At 36.2% G+C, this 16,533-nt stretch overlaps 2 protein-coding genes across 5 annotated transcripts in view; one reads left to right on the top strand and one right to left on the bottom strand.

The window, feature by feature from the left end:
- LOC120539468 (cysteine-rich protein 1-like) overlaps nucleotides 1-5,064 on the top strand; it is an 80,548-nt gene extending 75,484 nt beyond the window's left edge. The window contains exons 3-4 of the mRNA XM_039769545.1: nucleotides 4,056-4,113; nucleotides 4,839-5,064. Of these exons, the coding sequence (XP_039625479.1) occupies nucleotides 4,056-4,113; nucleotides 4,839-4,873 (93 nt within the window). The 3' untranslated portion in view covers nucleotides 4,874-5,064. The remainder of the gene's footprint in view (nucleotides 1-4,055; nucleotides 4,114-4,838) is intronic.
- A 509-nt stretch (nucleotides 5,065-5,573) lies between these two features.
- yif1b (Yip1 interacting factor homolog B (S. cerevisiae)) overlaps nucleotides 5,574-16,533 on the bottom strand; it is a 28,327-nt gene continuing 17,367 nt past the window's right edge. For 3 of the 4 annotated variants that reach the window (XM_039769540.1, XM_039769541.1, XM_039769543.1), the window contains exons 5-8: nucleotides 15,352-15,409; nucleotides 14,197-14,370; nucleotides 12,631-12,724; nucleotides 5,574-7,354 (exon numbers count right to left, since the gene is read on the bottom strand). In XM_039769540.1, coding sequence (XP_039625474.1) covers nucleotides 7,199-7,354; nucleotides 12,631-12,724; nucleotides 14,197-14,370; nucleotides 15,352-15,409 — 482 coding nt within the window. In that variant the 3' untranslated portion in view covers nucleotides 5,574-7,198. The remainder of the gene's footprint in view (nucleotides 7,355-12,630; nucleotides 12,725-14,196; nucleotides 14,371-15,351; nucleotides 15,410-16,533) is intronic. The other variant, XM_039769542.1, reaches the window with a different exon arrangement.

Here is a 16,533-nt window from a genome sequence, read left to right as displayed (position 1 = left end):
ACAGATGAAATCCTAGATCGGAACATATTTAGGAGGTAAAATAATAATTAAATAAAACGTAAACTGTGTTGTTTTTACAATTAGCCTTGGATAAAGGCATCTGGCAAATGAATCAATTAATACATAATACATTATTATTATTACTATTATGGGGAAGCCTTGCAGCTCCTTTGTCATGAATGGTTTGAATCCTGCATCTCGTTGTTGTCCAGACGGAGTGTGCACATTCATTTCTTCATGTCTCTATACATTCTGTTTCACATTCCCAAGAATGCGTTAGGTTAACTGGGGGTTTCAAACCGGCCTCATTGCAGGTGTGCACATGTCTGAGCTCTGTGGTGGGCTAGCACGCTCTCTACAGCTTTTTCCTGTCAAAGCATCCTGCATCCAGAATAAGCTGTAGCCCCCTGCACCCCTGAATTGGATTAAACAGGTTTGAGCATATTATTATTATTATTATTATTATTATTAACCATGGCTTAAACAGTGCATTAACTTACATGCTGAACCACCGCCTACTGGCTGTTTGAGGTATAAAACTGTATTTATTTTAAAGGAAGGAAAGATGTGGTCATTACCTCACCCTTGACCTTGTAAAGAATTCATACACTAACTTGTCTGTGTAGAAGGGGGAACCTCAAGTGCCAGCGTGTATTTAGCACATCAGAGTGGCCACAATAGATTACGGAGGCAGAGGAGAACAAAGCAAATCTGCCTGTGAAGCGGATTGATATAGTAAAATACCTTCAAACTGGTGGAAATAGCATCAGATATGCACTGCATAATATTTTTTTTTCACCCTCATTAATTTTCCATGAAAAACTGGGCTGTTTAATTAAGATTTTTTTTTAATTAATTTTAAAAAATAATGCGTCTCTCTTTGTGGATTAAAAATGTCTATGGAACAAAAGCCTAAAAACCTACTGAATACATCCACTTTGCCACTTCAAAGGTTTCAGTTTCAGAAAACATTCCTTCCACATTTTTGAGGTTATGTATATGACAACAAAAGGAAATTTGAAGCAATAAATTTTACTACAGGTTCTTGGCACTATTTTTCTTGACAAAAGGCAACGTCATTTGGGTTGTTTTCATGTAAATAAAGTAAAGTAGTAAGAAACCACACCAGTGTCTGAAGTTTTTAGGACAGTATAGGAAAGCCCTATCCCAGCAAACAGAACATTCTGTAGGGACGGAGATCTTGTATGTAGGGACACACGATGGCCTTGCTGCTTTACAGATTTACGGTCCTGGGTTTGAATCATGTCCTTGGTTATTAACGGCCTGCAGTCTGAATGTTCTTGCTGAGTGAGTGTGGGACTTCTTCCCCATACAAATGATAGCCTATTAGTCCAAATTCAGCTGCTATTCCAAAAACCTTTTGTGGAACATGAAATTTATTTTAATGGTTTTATAAATCAGGGGCCAGTCAGTGCCCATTGTGCTTTTTCTTGCCTTTGTGTTTATTGTGCTAATCCAAAAATATTGATTTTTTTTACAGTTCATTTTCTCATTCTCTGTTATAAAAAATGTGGTCATCATTACTTTTTTCAAAAATGTCTAGTGATAAAAAAACTATCTGAAGGTAAAAAAGTGAAGGTAAGAACACAGAAATGTTTGAGGAGCAAATGCACCTGAATTTGCAACTCCTATTTAGAATACATTGTTGGAGGCAAAAGTGTGCACTGTTTTGTTACTTTTAAATGTACTCATTTAAAAACCATCAGTGGCCAACAAAGAAGTAAGGAGTGAAGTGAACACATGTATTAAAAGTTATGACGATGCATTCTGGGTCAGGATAATTTAGGATTAGAAAATAGTTTAAATATTGTACACAACAACGCAACCTACAACTGCCCTATGAAAGATGTTCCTAAAAAGAAGTTAAGTTATTGACGGCTGTGCAGACTGGGGAGAAAAGCACAACTGACACAGACAGTGTAAAAGTAGAGATAGGACAGAAAAAAAGAAGAGAAGAATGATTTCCGGAACTATAGAGAGGGAAAGAATTGGAAGATTTCCAGCAAGAAGCTATGATTAGTTTGCAGAGGTTGTACCAAACTAAAATAACCTCTGCTGGACAAAAGCAAGGGTAGAGAGGTCCAGCAGACATGTATGAGGCAAAAAGTAAATTTTAGCAGAGAAAACATAAGACAAGCAGCTAGTAATAGCAGACTAAAAAACAAACAAACAGAGTGTGGGGTTTAACTGCCAAAACATATGCAGAAAAGTGCCAGAGGCACTCGAGTGATACAATTGTCAAACGGGATCAGTTGCCAAATGCATAGCATAAAGTTTGCTACGGGTAAGGTTTAGACAGTGTACAAATGCAAACTGAACAAGCTGATAATTTGGACTATTGGAAGATACGGTGTTGTTGTTCAGCATAGTTTTCTTCAAACCAGAAGAGAAGGGAGGTCTTGCTACCAGACTGAAAATAAAAGGTAGAAGTCTAGCTGATGCCTTACGTAGATTTTCACACAAGGGTTAGGTTTAAGTTTGGGGATACCGAACATGAAAGGTTATATGGGGGTGAGAAGAGATTGGAGAAGATACTGGCACACTATGTGTTTAAGGACTGATCCGAACTGGAGAAAGATAGACAAAGAACCTGGCGCTCAGTCAGTGGAACTCTCACTTTCATAGCCAAGGCAGAAGATGGATGTGTTGCCCCCAATACAAATAGCAAGATTTTGGAAGATGGCGGTGTGGCAGTGGCAAACAAGAGAATAGACAATAAAAAGTTTATCATCATCTTTGCAGATCTGTAAATTGTATAAAAGTATGGGAATTAAGGTAGGGAGACATGATTTAAATTTGAAGGGAAGAACAGAGAAAGATCTGGTGGAGACCCATATGTTGAATTCTATCAGAAATGAGGACAGTGGGTTAGCAGGCCAATTTAACCAGTTCCACACAGGGCGAAGGCTAAATGCCCAGTGATGTTACAATCAATCAGACTAGGACACTCCCATTTAGATCTATACATTTCTTAAACTATATTAAGGAGTGATTGCTTGCAATTAATTAAAAAAAATACAAAAAACATATGAATTATAAGTGCAGCTGCACAACAACAAATTAGTCACTGTCCTCCCATTCCTTCTCTACATCTGTCTGGTATGAGCAACTGCGAGTCTATGCTTGAGTGTTGGAGTGGAATTGGATTCTGCCTTGCAAGAAAAGAACAATCAGGAAATGGATTGTTGGATGGGCTAAAGGAAGGGACAGGCTTCTGAATGAAATGTTACTGTAGGCTGAAAGTAAATGCTGTGGCCTGTTCTATATACAGTAAGGAACCAAGCTTGAGGGATCCCTAAAGGTACAGTAAGATTTCTATGAAAGGTGAAAAAGGCTGAGCTGCTGCCATAGGATCAGATCTGCAGACAAGAGATCAGCACTAAATGCAAAAGGACTACAGAGTGAGCTGTGTTTTGAACAAAAAGCTATGTTGGGGCAACACAATATGCTATAAAATAAAAGGCTACCATAAAAGTGTTTTTCATTCAGTTTGTGGCAGATAGTACATGCTTAGCAGGTCTCGGGCCTTTTTACACTTATCAAAAGACATTTTGAGTGAATTGTGAATGGATATATTTAGTTGTTTTAGAAAACTAGCCATGAAACCCACAGAGGTTTTTTTTTTTTAATGCTGCTCACTTTTTGTTTCCTCTCCTCTTTTATAAAGTGACCATATCTCAGCTACACGTTTAGTGGACCATATATTGTCAGGCTCCACTTTAATGAGTGTTTAATGTAGTTTCTGTATTTATTTATGTACACTTTGTACAGTTTATAATTTGCTCGAAGTGCAATGTAGATTTTGCTGTAAGCCTGTACTCGGTGAAGAGTGCTTTAAAAACAAGAACTGAATTGGTGAGCTAAAGGCTCTTAATTACGCAAGTGCTTTGTGTAATGTAACTTAACCGCATCACTCCATATGCATATCAGAATAACCAGTCAGTCAGTTCTTAAACGTAAGATGTGACAATATCTTTATCAAACAGTGCCACAATTTTCATTTCCTTTATTAACAATATGCCTTTCTCTTACAGCATGACGGGAAGCCATACTGTACAAAACCCTGCCATGCATCCCTGTTTGGGGCAAAAGGTATAAAGTTCTATAATTTACTTATTACATGTTATGAAGATGCCAAACTCTAGTCTTCACTTTTCCATCAGGTCTAAGACCAAAGTTTTTAAAACACTCTTACTAAATTTAAACAGTATTCTTGAAAGTCAGCACCTGTACGGATGCATGTCCTCTTTTTATTTAGATAAACTCTTCAAAAGAGTGTTGAGCAAAGACTTTAAAATGGCACCGTGAGGACCTCTGATTACTCTTAATAAACTACTACAAGTAAACAATAGCACTGGTGAATTGTTTTATGTAATTTGAGTTCAACTGCAAGAACAACTATGCCCAAGGAATACGGCAAATCAAGGATGAGATCCGTAGCCCATCAGCACAGAGGCCACACCAACTCTCACGACTACGCTGGCATCATTTTAGTGCATGCACCACACCTAAAAGTGTCCATATCAAAAATAGGTCCTGCACTTTCCATTGATCAAAGATGATCCTCAAAGTTGACCCTGCTTTGTGGATCCTCAAAACTCTTAAAGCAGAGCACAAGTTAGTTTCAAAATGTAGACTATTATTTCTCTTATCAGGAATTTTCAGGATCATGTACTGTATACGTGTCTTCTGACAATTTTGTTTCTGTGGAGTATGTGCATATTAAAAATAATACTAAAACAATTACTATGATGATGATTATTATTAAATAGACAGACTGACCATTTTGCTTTTATCATCTCTCATTGATTTTACAGGCCCAGGCAACGAAGGATTTAACAACAGAAGATAAACATAGGGAGCAAGCACTGAACAATTCCTGCCAATAAAACACATAAGAAAAAGAGAGGACGCTCTCTATATAGTTCACTTTTTTGTGTTATCTTGTATTTTGCATATTTTTCTAGCTAGTATGGCATGCTCATAACAATAAAAGCATGATGCTGATTATTACCTTTCAATAAATATAAGCTGAACCACTCATTGTGTTTTAAAGCAGTTTACCTTGACCACGTTCTGCTTCTAAAGATGAGGTCTTGGTACGGCGTATTCTTTTCCCAGCAGATCAAATTAACACCAAATGTTGGAGAAAACTGTACTCATTCATTTCAAAGATTTCGTACACTGATTTTGCTAGGACGTCTCACAAAGTATGCCAAAGGAGTTGGTCATTATTTAACGAAAATAAAAAAAGACATGCTGATTATATGTTTATTATTTTACACGTTTACATGTATAAATATTATATAAAAACAATTACATCAACTTTTAAAGAGGCAGCATCAATTTCACAAAACAAATTCTTACAATTGCACAATCACACAAATGTAATTAGAAGCAAATATTTACCAGTATTCATGCTGGACAGAAATGTTGACATTTCTGCCTGACAAACAGTTGATGTCCTCCATGCTCCCATTATATAACATAAAGCTTCCACTAGAGATATTGCCTACTCCAAAAAGGCAGTGCAGTAGGATTTGTCTTAAAAAAAAACAAACTTAATGAGGTTTCTATGTGCTTATTTATTGATATGAGGAGCATAGTAGAAAATATGTAAAATCATCTTTACACAGATGGGAATACATAATTACAAAAATTTTAACAGCAACATTTAAAAGCTGCAGTTGTAGGATTTCAAGCAGCTTCCACTGCAAGATGATCACCAAAATATACTCCATTCCAGTTTGGATAATGAATGATAAAAATAAGTAGAGGTGTAAAAATTTCAAATTAAAGCACTAAGGAGTTAATCAAGGCAATGGCCATCCTCATTAGCCATTAAGAAGCTGTTTGGGCATAAAGAATAAATTTGTGACTAACATTTTTGAATTCATGCAGCAAGAGTCCCTGCCAAATTTACTGTGTTTTTAAAATATATTAGAATTAGACCAAATTTGAGTATTTCTGTAAACTAAAACTCTCCAAAACACAATGGCACATATTCACTAAAACAGTGCTCTTTCTTTAGTATTGCTATAGCAGCTTCAAGATTATTGATAGGGTGTAAGCTTCTAATAGGTTTCTGCAGAAATATGTTAAGAAGTATACTTTATAGCAGTAAATTGTCTTTCCAGTATTTAAAATTGATGCAGTTTCATGAAAAGAAAAAAAAAAAAATCCAGGTTTTACCAAAATTGAAAAACATAACATCCAAACTCAAACTGACATTTGGGAATTCACACTTTAAATTGGTTTGAGAAGAATTAAAAGCAAACAGTTTACTTTCAAAAGCACTTGACAATCAAAGCATATGATTAAATCAGTGGAAGGAAAATTAAAAGTACACATTTAGTCAAAAAAGGACCAACATATACCACAAAGGACCGAACGACAGGCCAGTGTTTACAAAATCCTTTATTTTGGCAGGCAATGCGGAGGCAGTTGCTTTGTCTAAATGCTTTGGTGACACCCAGAGGCCACATATGTTATTGCACCAGCAGCATATAAAATGCTAAACTGTAAGGAAAAACTAATAAATATGACCTCTGACATATCTTAGTGTGTTCTGTGGACAAGCAATTACTGACACATTAACATGTCAATACAATTTAAAGTTCATCTGTATTAAAAAAAAGAACACAATGTGCTTTTAGCTTAGATCAATTCATAAATATAAACGTAAAATACAATTGTGCCTATTGCCTGGTCTTCTTTTCTTCTTAGAGCAAATCAGAATGTGTATGCTTTAGAAGCTTGTATATAAAAAAGGCACCACCTAATATAAATGCTAGTCCCCTCTCAAATAACTTAAGTGATAAGCACATCCTGAAAAGAAGGCCACAAAGGTGCTGAAATTTTACTTTTGTTTAACCTTCTTCAACCAGTAGACTGGAGAAAAAAAAAATAAAATTTGTGAACCGCCAAAGTGTCAGTTTGAGAATAGTGTCATTACAATTTACATAACATTACAAAAACATGAATCTAATATCCTACTCTAGTCACAATGGCTCACTTGCACTTGAGCATCCATTTCAGCACCAGCTCCACTGTCCATCAAGTTTATTAAAGGATCAATTTTGAGATGAAAACTGTTATTGAAAGTCAAATGACTGTAATTTGTCAGCATTAACCTACGCCCTGAGTAGGACAATAATCTGTTCCTGTAAAATTACACTCATCTGACAAGGTGGTATGTGAGAAAATACATGAATATAGGCTGGACAACGGCAATGGTTATGGTGAGGTACATTCTTAACTGGTTTTTGGACCCTCGGATCAACTTTCCTTCTGCAGCAGCTTCTGATAAGATTTTCAGTCTCAAAGAGCGGACCTAAAATTGTACATTTGGGAGAAAATTAAATGTTTAATTGAAATTGATAAGACATCTAATATAAATTATGGCAAATAAGACTTGGTTAATTTAGAATTTGTTTACATGATTAACGTGTCATCTTAACAAACATCCAAAAGTGAGCAACAATGAAAGAAATGCAAACACACACAATATGAATCCATTCAGGGTGGTGCAGTTTATACTGGCAAAAATAAGAACCCTGCATGGTATCTCACTGCCTGGTGCTTCTCAAACACAAGGTCACTCACACCGAGGTAGTTCAGATTCCCATATCCAGCATGGCAGTCCATCTTTAGAATTTGGGATATAGCCCATGGGAAAACATGAGCAAAGCCCAGAAAGAAAGAGAGAGCTTTCGACCTGGACATGAGATGGCAACACTACTAAGACACACACATGTTGATCAAGTACATTAGAAAGGCACCAGGGGCCTCATGTATAAACTGTGCGTAGCGTACGCACAAACATGTTGCATAAGAATGTTTCCGCATTCAAGTTGCAATGTATAAAACATAAACTTGGCATAAACCATGCACATTTCCACAGTACCTCATACCCTAGCATACGCAAGTTCTCCGCTCGGTTTTGCAGACTGGCGGCACCCAGCGTCAAAGCAGTACTACTGTTCCTGTGTGGTTATCTTTTCTTTTTCAGATCCACATCCCTGACATAGCTTTATAAATACACTGAAATTAACCGCATATTGTTTATTAGTTTAATGCATCCGATTGTAATTAATCAGTAACAATATAATGGTTCATGGAATGGTCAAACTATTCTAAATACAATAGCTGCTTTAGTGTTGTTACTCTCACTGCACCTTCTTTTTCTTCTTTCAGCTGCTCCAGTTAGGGGTTACCACAGCAGATCATCTTTATCCATATTACTCTCACTGCACCACTCAACGAGTATTTATATCACTGTATCTGAGTGGGGAATCAAAGATCTACAGATTCTGAGAAAGAGAATTATCAGTATATAGCATCAAGCACAAGCTGCCTCAGCCATGCTGTCTATTGAATTGCTTTCACACGGCAAACATTTCAAAGCCTTTCCTGTACGGACCTTGCGGTCCAGAAACAGTTTCATCCCAAGAACTTTAAACACAGTCAATCAGTTCATCAAGTGCTCCTTGTAGAACTGTTTGTACTTATAAGTAGAATTACCTCACTGTAAACTTGCACTACAGTTATATTGCACAACCTGAGCCACTTTATAAAGCATGTATTTACATATGATGACGATATCATTTTTAAGATGAAATGCAGCAAAATATGTTTATTACATGTATATGATACAGATAAAACTTTAACTTCATTTAAATAATCTATATTGGAGCCAATCCCAGCCAACACAGGGTGCAAGGCAAGAAACAAACCCCGGGCAGGGTGCCAGCCCACCGCAGTAATCTATATTGTTAATAATTAAACATGCCAGGATATGGTGCCGCAGCGCTAGCTAGGAGCTTGCGCTCCGTTCATGGATTTTTCCTGCCACGCGCTGTATTCTTGCTTGTGCTGACGCGACACTGGAAGGATAGATGGATAGAATAATTAAACACATACTACGAATATATTTCAATGTTCCTTAAAAGTTTTGAAGAATCTGTGTTCTAAACTTACAGATGGCTTAACGTCTATTACAGAGCTGATTGTGTGGCGATTGGGTATATGGAGAAAGAAAAGGAAGGACAGGAATTGGGGGTTAGTACGTTTGAAAGAGACAGTACTGCTACACTAAAGTATTTCATCGAAGGTTGCGCATTGCACAGCAAGCATCTTGCGTGAGACATGAACAATCCCTGCGCCACCATGTTCCAATGTTTAATAGCATGATTTAACTCCTATCATCATGAAAATGATATCACATATACGTCTCAGTATTTTAATTATTCAGAGAGCTGTAATATTACGAATGTAATGGATTCTGTGTCCTGTTGGAGGAAGAGAAAGAACGGAAGCACGTAGTGATTAACACACATACAGCACATAGAAGACCAAATACAAAACAAAGCATTTAACTTGCTACTTTAGTTATGATGGGATTTGAGAAACTAGTAAATTAAACGATTTTAAGATGAAGTTTATGATGTTCTACTTTAATGACAAAATAAACTACGTGATTAAAGTGGAAATTTCGAGATTAAAGTTGACATTTCATGCTTTTTCCCCCCCTGTGTGCCTATTTTCTTTGTCTGTACCCTCATAAACTTTCATATGACACTCAAGACAGTGGGCTACGACTCACCTTTTCACGGCGACTTTAATATGTGACTTCTTTTTTATTTCAGGCACTGTGTGACTTTGTGAACTTGAGCTTTCGAGTTTTTCCGACACTCTGTCACTCGATCAACTTCCTTTTGTTGATTATACCACTGTTTAAATCAACAAATAGTACGTTTTTCCTTGCCTCCATTTGGTATTCGATGAAATTGTTATATTTTCCCCTGTGCTTTTCCCATTGTCTTTTTACAGAAGGCTGAACTTAAGGGTTATTTATATGGATTTGCATATTCAAAGAGACATAATTCTGGGAGGAGTTGGGGCAGGACAGAAGGCACGTGCACGTGTGTTACTTTTCACGCTGACAGGGATTTATGAAGAGCAGGAAGAACGTGGAAGTTTGCGCACACATAGATTTATGCATCTGGATTTTTCTGTGCATACGCACATTTCCGCTTTTGTGCTTACGCCATGTTATAGTGTGACTTCTACGCATGGCGTTATACATGAGGCCAATGCGTCCATACCTAGAAGGGTGCATTGCTTGGGGCTTCACAAGCAGTGTAGAACCTCTTGTTTTAGATGTATATGTGTGTGACATAAAAAAGACATTGAAAATAATCACCCAAAGCTATCAGGTTTTATTTTTTCAGACAGGCTTACGCTCCTGGACTGGAAATAATGGGATGTTGTTACTTTTTATAAATATGTATCAGGAGAAACTATTTATTTTGGCAATAAAACACATTAGATGGTGAAATGCAAGATGTACATTATGATTCATTAAGATAGCAGTATAATTTTTTCCAAAATATGCTTTATTCATGGGAATCACAACAGATTATTGTAAAAACTTTATTTTCCTAACTTATACTGCAGTTATCACTCCAATTAAAAGTCCCCCTAGTCTTAGTAAAAATACATGTAATGTGTGAGCATACAACTGGATGACCTGACATATGAATTATGCTACATGAGTAATGCAAGATATTGTTTGCTCCTGTCTAGCACTGGTCACCATAGTCATCTGTTCTATAAGAACATTTTTTGATCTCTGTTTAGTATGAAAACATGATATTAAAAAAAAAAAATCTTGGCCAACACTGCAAACTACATGGAGTAAGTAATATATAAAAAGTTATTTCTGGATGCACCGTTCATTTAACTTTGAGGCAACCGACAATCAGAATGGCAGGTTTACCCTAAGTCCATAATGATAGATGGATACTTTATTAATGTTCCCCCCATTTTCCTCACACTATGCTAGGACAGGTACTTGCTTCCTGTAAAGGACAAAGCAGGTAGGGGTAGATGTATACAGTAAGAGACTCTTGCCCAACTTACTGTTAAAATTTGAACAGACTATATGTTAGCTCATCTAATGCTCTATCACAAAACAGAGGGCATATCTCTGGAACATTTTCAAGATACTATTGTATGTCTTCACTATCAAATTTAAGCAATAATTTATTCATTATTCACTCATTTTCTGAACTTGTTTTTTTACAATAAAATTTCATTAGAGCTGTCTAAATGGGTTGGCAATCCACTGGGGCATACCCTTAAACACAGACCCAGAATCACCCACAATGGACCCACTTACAGCCACCAATCAGCCTACACCGTTTGGCTTTGTAATTAGAAGAAGCTGAAGTACCTAGAGATAGTTTATACAGGACAGACCCAATATATAATATATACATGCAGACCCAATGCATACAGTGACTGGGAAGCAGTGTGTGAGAAGCACTTACCACTGTAAATTCCTTCACATTTTCAATTAAAAGACTGAGTAACTATTGGAAATGCATACAAGGGGTATTTATCAAAAGTGCATGTAAGTCAATTTGCAATATGAATACCAGAGCATAGCATACAAATACTGTAAGACTTATTAAATGAGCAGGAGGAAGTGGAAGAATTGGTGAAGCTGCTCACAAAATCTAACGAGACAAGTGCACTTTGTAAAACTAAAATACGAACCAAAGACGGGAACAGCAGACCAAAAATAAAGTGTAGGAATGGAGCACTGCGCTTAAATTATGTATTTTACTCAAGTTCATTTAAAAGCTGCCAGGCCCTATTTTTACATACAGTATACTATTTTATTAAACTGATTTTTAGAAAATTTTTGTATAATTTTAATAGCATTCCACTGCTAGATTATGCAAAAGGTTCTGCACATTAGTTTGTATTTTAATTATGCAGTGTTCAGTGCTTGTAGATGGAGTTATGCTATGTAAGAATAAACGGAATATACTGCACTAAATGAACAAATATATTCACTGTATGGGATGAGTGAAATATAGCTAATATAATACAAATAGTAACCAATTTTCATGAAGTTATATAATCTTCCTGTGAACTTTTTTCCCCTTTTTTGGCAAGTATTACATAACAGAATTGAAATGTGAAAAATCACAAGCAAAGCTGAAGCTCAAGTTCAGTTTTCTTTGGCAAGTAATTTCCAAGAAAATACCTGTAGCTATTATTTCATTATTAATGCAAAATGAGTGCAACTACTCAATTCTGAAGGACTGAGTCAAACAGAAACTTTAAAAGTGCTCACTTCACACATGCACAATATTGAACTGGTTTTCAAAATGGCTGGCCACATGAATGATAAAATTAGCCAAATACAGACATTCCCTGCAATCGTTAATGCAGGAGTTACAAAAGAAGCAGAAGAAGGAATATAAAGAAAGCTCTATTCAGGTTTATCAAATCTGCTACATGTAGATTACTGTATTTTGCAAAGGCACTGAGAAATCAAAAGGATGTACATTAATTTCAGATTCAAACAAATTACTATGATACTGCTTAATTACTGTACATAACAGAATCACAATGGCAATCAAAGTACTCATACTTAACAGTTATGAGTAAAATTTTATTTTTAATATGTTAAATTGCACTGGTTTAATAGTGTACAGTATGTTATTAAGACATATGGCCAAATTAAAACTAAATCCACTTGAACATAACATTTTTGAATATTGAGACTTGAAAGGATTCTTTGGATGAACTTACCATAAACACAACTATTGCAATACAGCACCATAACAGCATGAGGTAATAACAAATTCTTCCAAATATCAACCCAGACAAAACCCCAATAATCATTCTGAAAAAGACAAAGAAATATGGGTGTTTAGACCATTTTCCCTTAGTCATATAAGTACTTACAAGTGTGTCATTCTTGTTAATTGAACATTGCTTGGGTTGTAGAAAACATCATTCATCACCAGTAAAGACAACAAAAATTATATTGGTCTGACCGTTTAAACAAGTAATCTCAAAACCATATCAGATAACAATGCTCAATGAAGCTCTAGCACGGAGGTGCTTGCTCTTTATATTGTACATCTACTGCATCAAAATTGTATTTAATTAAAAATGGGAATCATTGGTAACACCTTTACCTCCATATTCATAATTTCTTGATGGCAAAAAAGAGATATCTTTCTTCAAAATCGTCACATTAACGGAAGGCACAACATTACAGGCAACTAACACCTGGAATTGAAATCTATTTCAGCAACCTTGGGTTGTGTTCAGGGACTTGCAATGCAAGTTAATTTATAGATGTAAGCATTTTAATGCTCTAGCAAGTTGAGCTATAAATAAATTCAAACTCAATGTAAGACATTTACACACAGATGTTTCCTGACAAGATGCCACAAAAGACTTCCTGGTTTATCTATATACAGTAGCTTTAATTCTGACTTGGTGGGAAAAAGGCTATGGCATTGATGTAATGCAAGTTTAAAGACTATGTGGGGGAGTAAAGCTAAAGTTAGAAAATGGGATTAATCAAAAAACGGAACAAACCTTAATAAACTGATAATGCCATTTCTCAATGTAGTCTCCACCCTTCTCAATGCACTTGCACCACCTGCCTGGAAGTGCCAGGATTCCAGCAGAATAAAAGAACCACTCGTGCACCACTGTCTTCACATCTTCATGTCTTGAATCGACGATTACCCAGATTTTTTTAAGCGGTCCACAAAGGTGGAAATCACACAGTGCCAAATCTGGCGAAAAATGACAATTTGGCAATACCTCAAACTTCAGTTTCTCCAGACAAGACATGGTGTTCTTAGCAGTGTGTGGACAGGCATTGTCTTGCACCAAAAGGATTTCCTGAGACAGCAGTCTCCACTGCTTGGATCGAATAGCAGGCTTGACATCGATCTCCAGCAAGTCACAGTAATTTGCACTACTGACGGTAGTACCCCTTGGCATATAGTGTTCGACAAAAACTCGGGGGCACAAGTGGTTGCTAGGACAAGAAATAACCTTTTATTCTGCTGGAATCCAGCCACTTCCAGGAAGTGAGACGGGTGGAGACTACATTGTTAAGGTTCGTTCCATTTTCTAATAAATCCCATTTTCTAACTTTAGCTTGACTCCACCTCGTATTACAGATCAGTGAGAAAAAAAGTTCTTCCTGCATAATTATGAGACTATTTATGTATTATTACTCTTAACTTGCACAAGAAACAACTGACCAAGCACACACCCAACAAATTAGAAACAAAAATGTTTTAGCAGGTAATGCCTTGCAAAGAAGATAAAACAAAGTCAGCTACTTACCCCACATATTTATACCCTGAGAAAGCTATAAGATCTATAGTAGTCAGATCTGTGTTGACAGTCATTATGTAGAGACTCAGCAAGGTAACCCCAACCTCTATTATGAGCCAAATTAATGCAGAGCTTGCTTGCATGCCTAATATTTCCGGGGAAAATCTATGTAAAAAAATAAAACTACAACATGTCAAAACTGTGAGAACAATTCAGTTATCTTCATGAAGACAGTCAAAGATAAGCAAGCACACAAATACAATTAAAAGTGGTAGTGTGTGTCCATAATATTGTTATATGTTTACTGATCATGGCACTGGATAGACAAGTAAGTAACAATTTAATTGTCCTTTGTACATAAGAAAATTAAACTGAACTTGAAAAATGGAATTAATGCTATATGCTCCATAATCCAGTGTGAAATGATATACAATAAGAATGACTGGCTTCTTTTAACTGTCACAGTATGGGTGTGGGCTTGTCTATTATTGAATCCTGTTAGAGGGTCATCCAGGCTATTTAATATTTACTCCACTTGGGATTCCCTCTGGTCACCCACTAGCTGCATACATGGATAACATTATAAATCCAGAAAACTATTTCACACACAAACTAATTCTCAGACAGCATCCATTTGTGTGCTTACCTAATTGCATGTAATGAAAGATATCTATTATATACTGTATGTTATGTTATATATAAAAGTAATGATGGAGAGGCCACTACTGCCTCAGATGTGCACACAACACCAGGAATGCTTCTAGATCAAATTTGTAACATTACAGACAAGCACTATACAGTATATTTACAAAATAATCCATATAAACATAAATTAACACAATAAAAGTGATACTGAAAATGACATTTTAACATTGCATTAAAATAACCTAATGAACAATTTAGATTTTATATTGCCATTACCATTATACTGACAAATATTCTTAATACGTGAACCTTAGTAGTGGGTTTTGAGAGTACTTTAAAGGAATTATTGCAAACACAGCTCAAAGAAGACCACATACATTTTTATTTGTCAACACTGTTACTGTTGCATAGGCAGACAGCTTTCGAGGTGGGAAAACTACGGCAGTGCCAACTAGCAGTCAGGTGTTTTATATTTCCGTATATTTAGAATCTTTACTTTATCAAAGATATAATCCTCACCTGTTTTGTGTTCCCAGTGCTAGGCCAGCTACCAGTATGTATGTAAGAAAAGCCATTGCTGAAAACAGGGAAGATACAAAAATTATGAATGTGCACAATTCACAATAAGCAACTGAATTCCAAACAGCCTAACCACATAGGGCATTAGGAGGAACCATAAGCATGGGATCTATCCAAAACTGGAATACTTCATGATTATTTACATACTGTTCTTTTCACTAAAACTGCCCTGTGAGATTTGCCTAGGTCCCAGTGCATTCAGTTGTTCTACTGTAAAGGATTTTGTGGTTTTCTTGCTAACTACAAAGGTTCCCTGAAGTTCTCCCCCAAACCAATATATTTTGACTTTCTACAACTCATTACATAAGAAGGCTAAAAGCTAATCTAACACAGTTAAACAGTCTTAGTGAACGGTTTGGTGGCAACTGGGCGACAGTCATCTGGGCGAAAAGACAACTCGGCGAAGAAACAACTTGGTGATATCCTTTACCAGTTAGGTAATAGTTAGGTTCAAAGAGATTTTTAAATTATATTTAAATAACAACGTGATTTAAAATGTTGAAAATAAATTTATATAATTGATGAATGAACTTTATTCTGCAGATGGAACAAACTCTATCTTACATTATCTTCTGCAACCAAAATTGCTAATCCTTTATATAAATTATATGGATTGTAATCGTATGATAACATTATTTAGAATACAAAAGGTGACCTGCGATTACAGCTTAAGGAATATTTTTACTCTCAACGTATTGGGACTCTCATAAAGCAGGTGATCCTGTGGATTTTCCGTCACCCTATGTTGTCATTTGAATATCATTAAACAATCTCTTTGAACCTATTATCAAACTGGTAAAGGATGTCGCCGAGTTGTCTTTTCGCCGAGTTGCCCCAGAACGCTTAGTGAACACTGTATAGTTGTTATCCAACCCACTGTTAGTTGTTGTTATCCAACCCACTATTTACCAAATCTTTGAGGAATATACAGGACTCAACCTGTTCTTTGCCAGGCTGCTGGTGTCATACTGGTATAGCAGGCAGGATGCAACACACCTCTGTGCTAATTTCGTGTAAGGACTAGTCCGCTTAATTTTTTTTACATTTAGTAAAGTTAGTGTAGTCTAGTTAGGTTACAAGTGAAAAAGAGCACATCCAGAATTATTTTACAAATAATTACTT

The sequence above is a fragment of the Polypterus senegalus genome, chromosome 11 (assembly GCF_016835505.1).
Source record: "Polypterus senegalus isolate Bchr_013 chromosome 11, ASM1683550v1, whole genome shotgun sequence".
Taxonomy (NCBI): domain Eukaryota; kingdom Metazoa; phylum Chordata; class Cladistia; order Polypteriformes; family Polypteridae; genus Polypterus; species Polypterus senegalus.
Note: the sequence above shows the minus strand (reverse complement) of the source record. Positions and strands in the feature narration are given on the sequence as shown.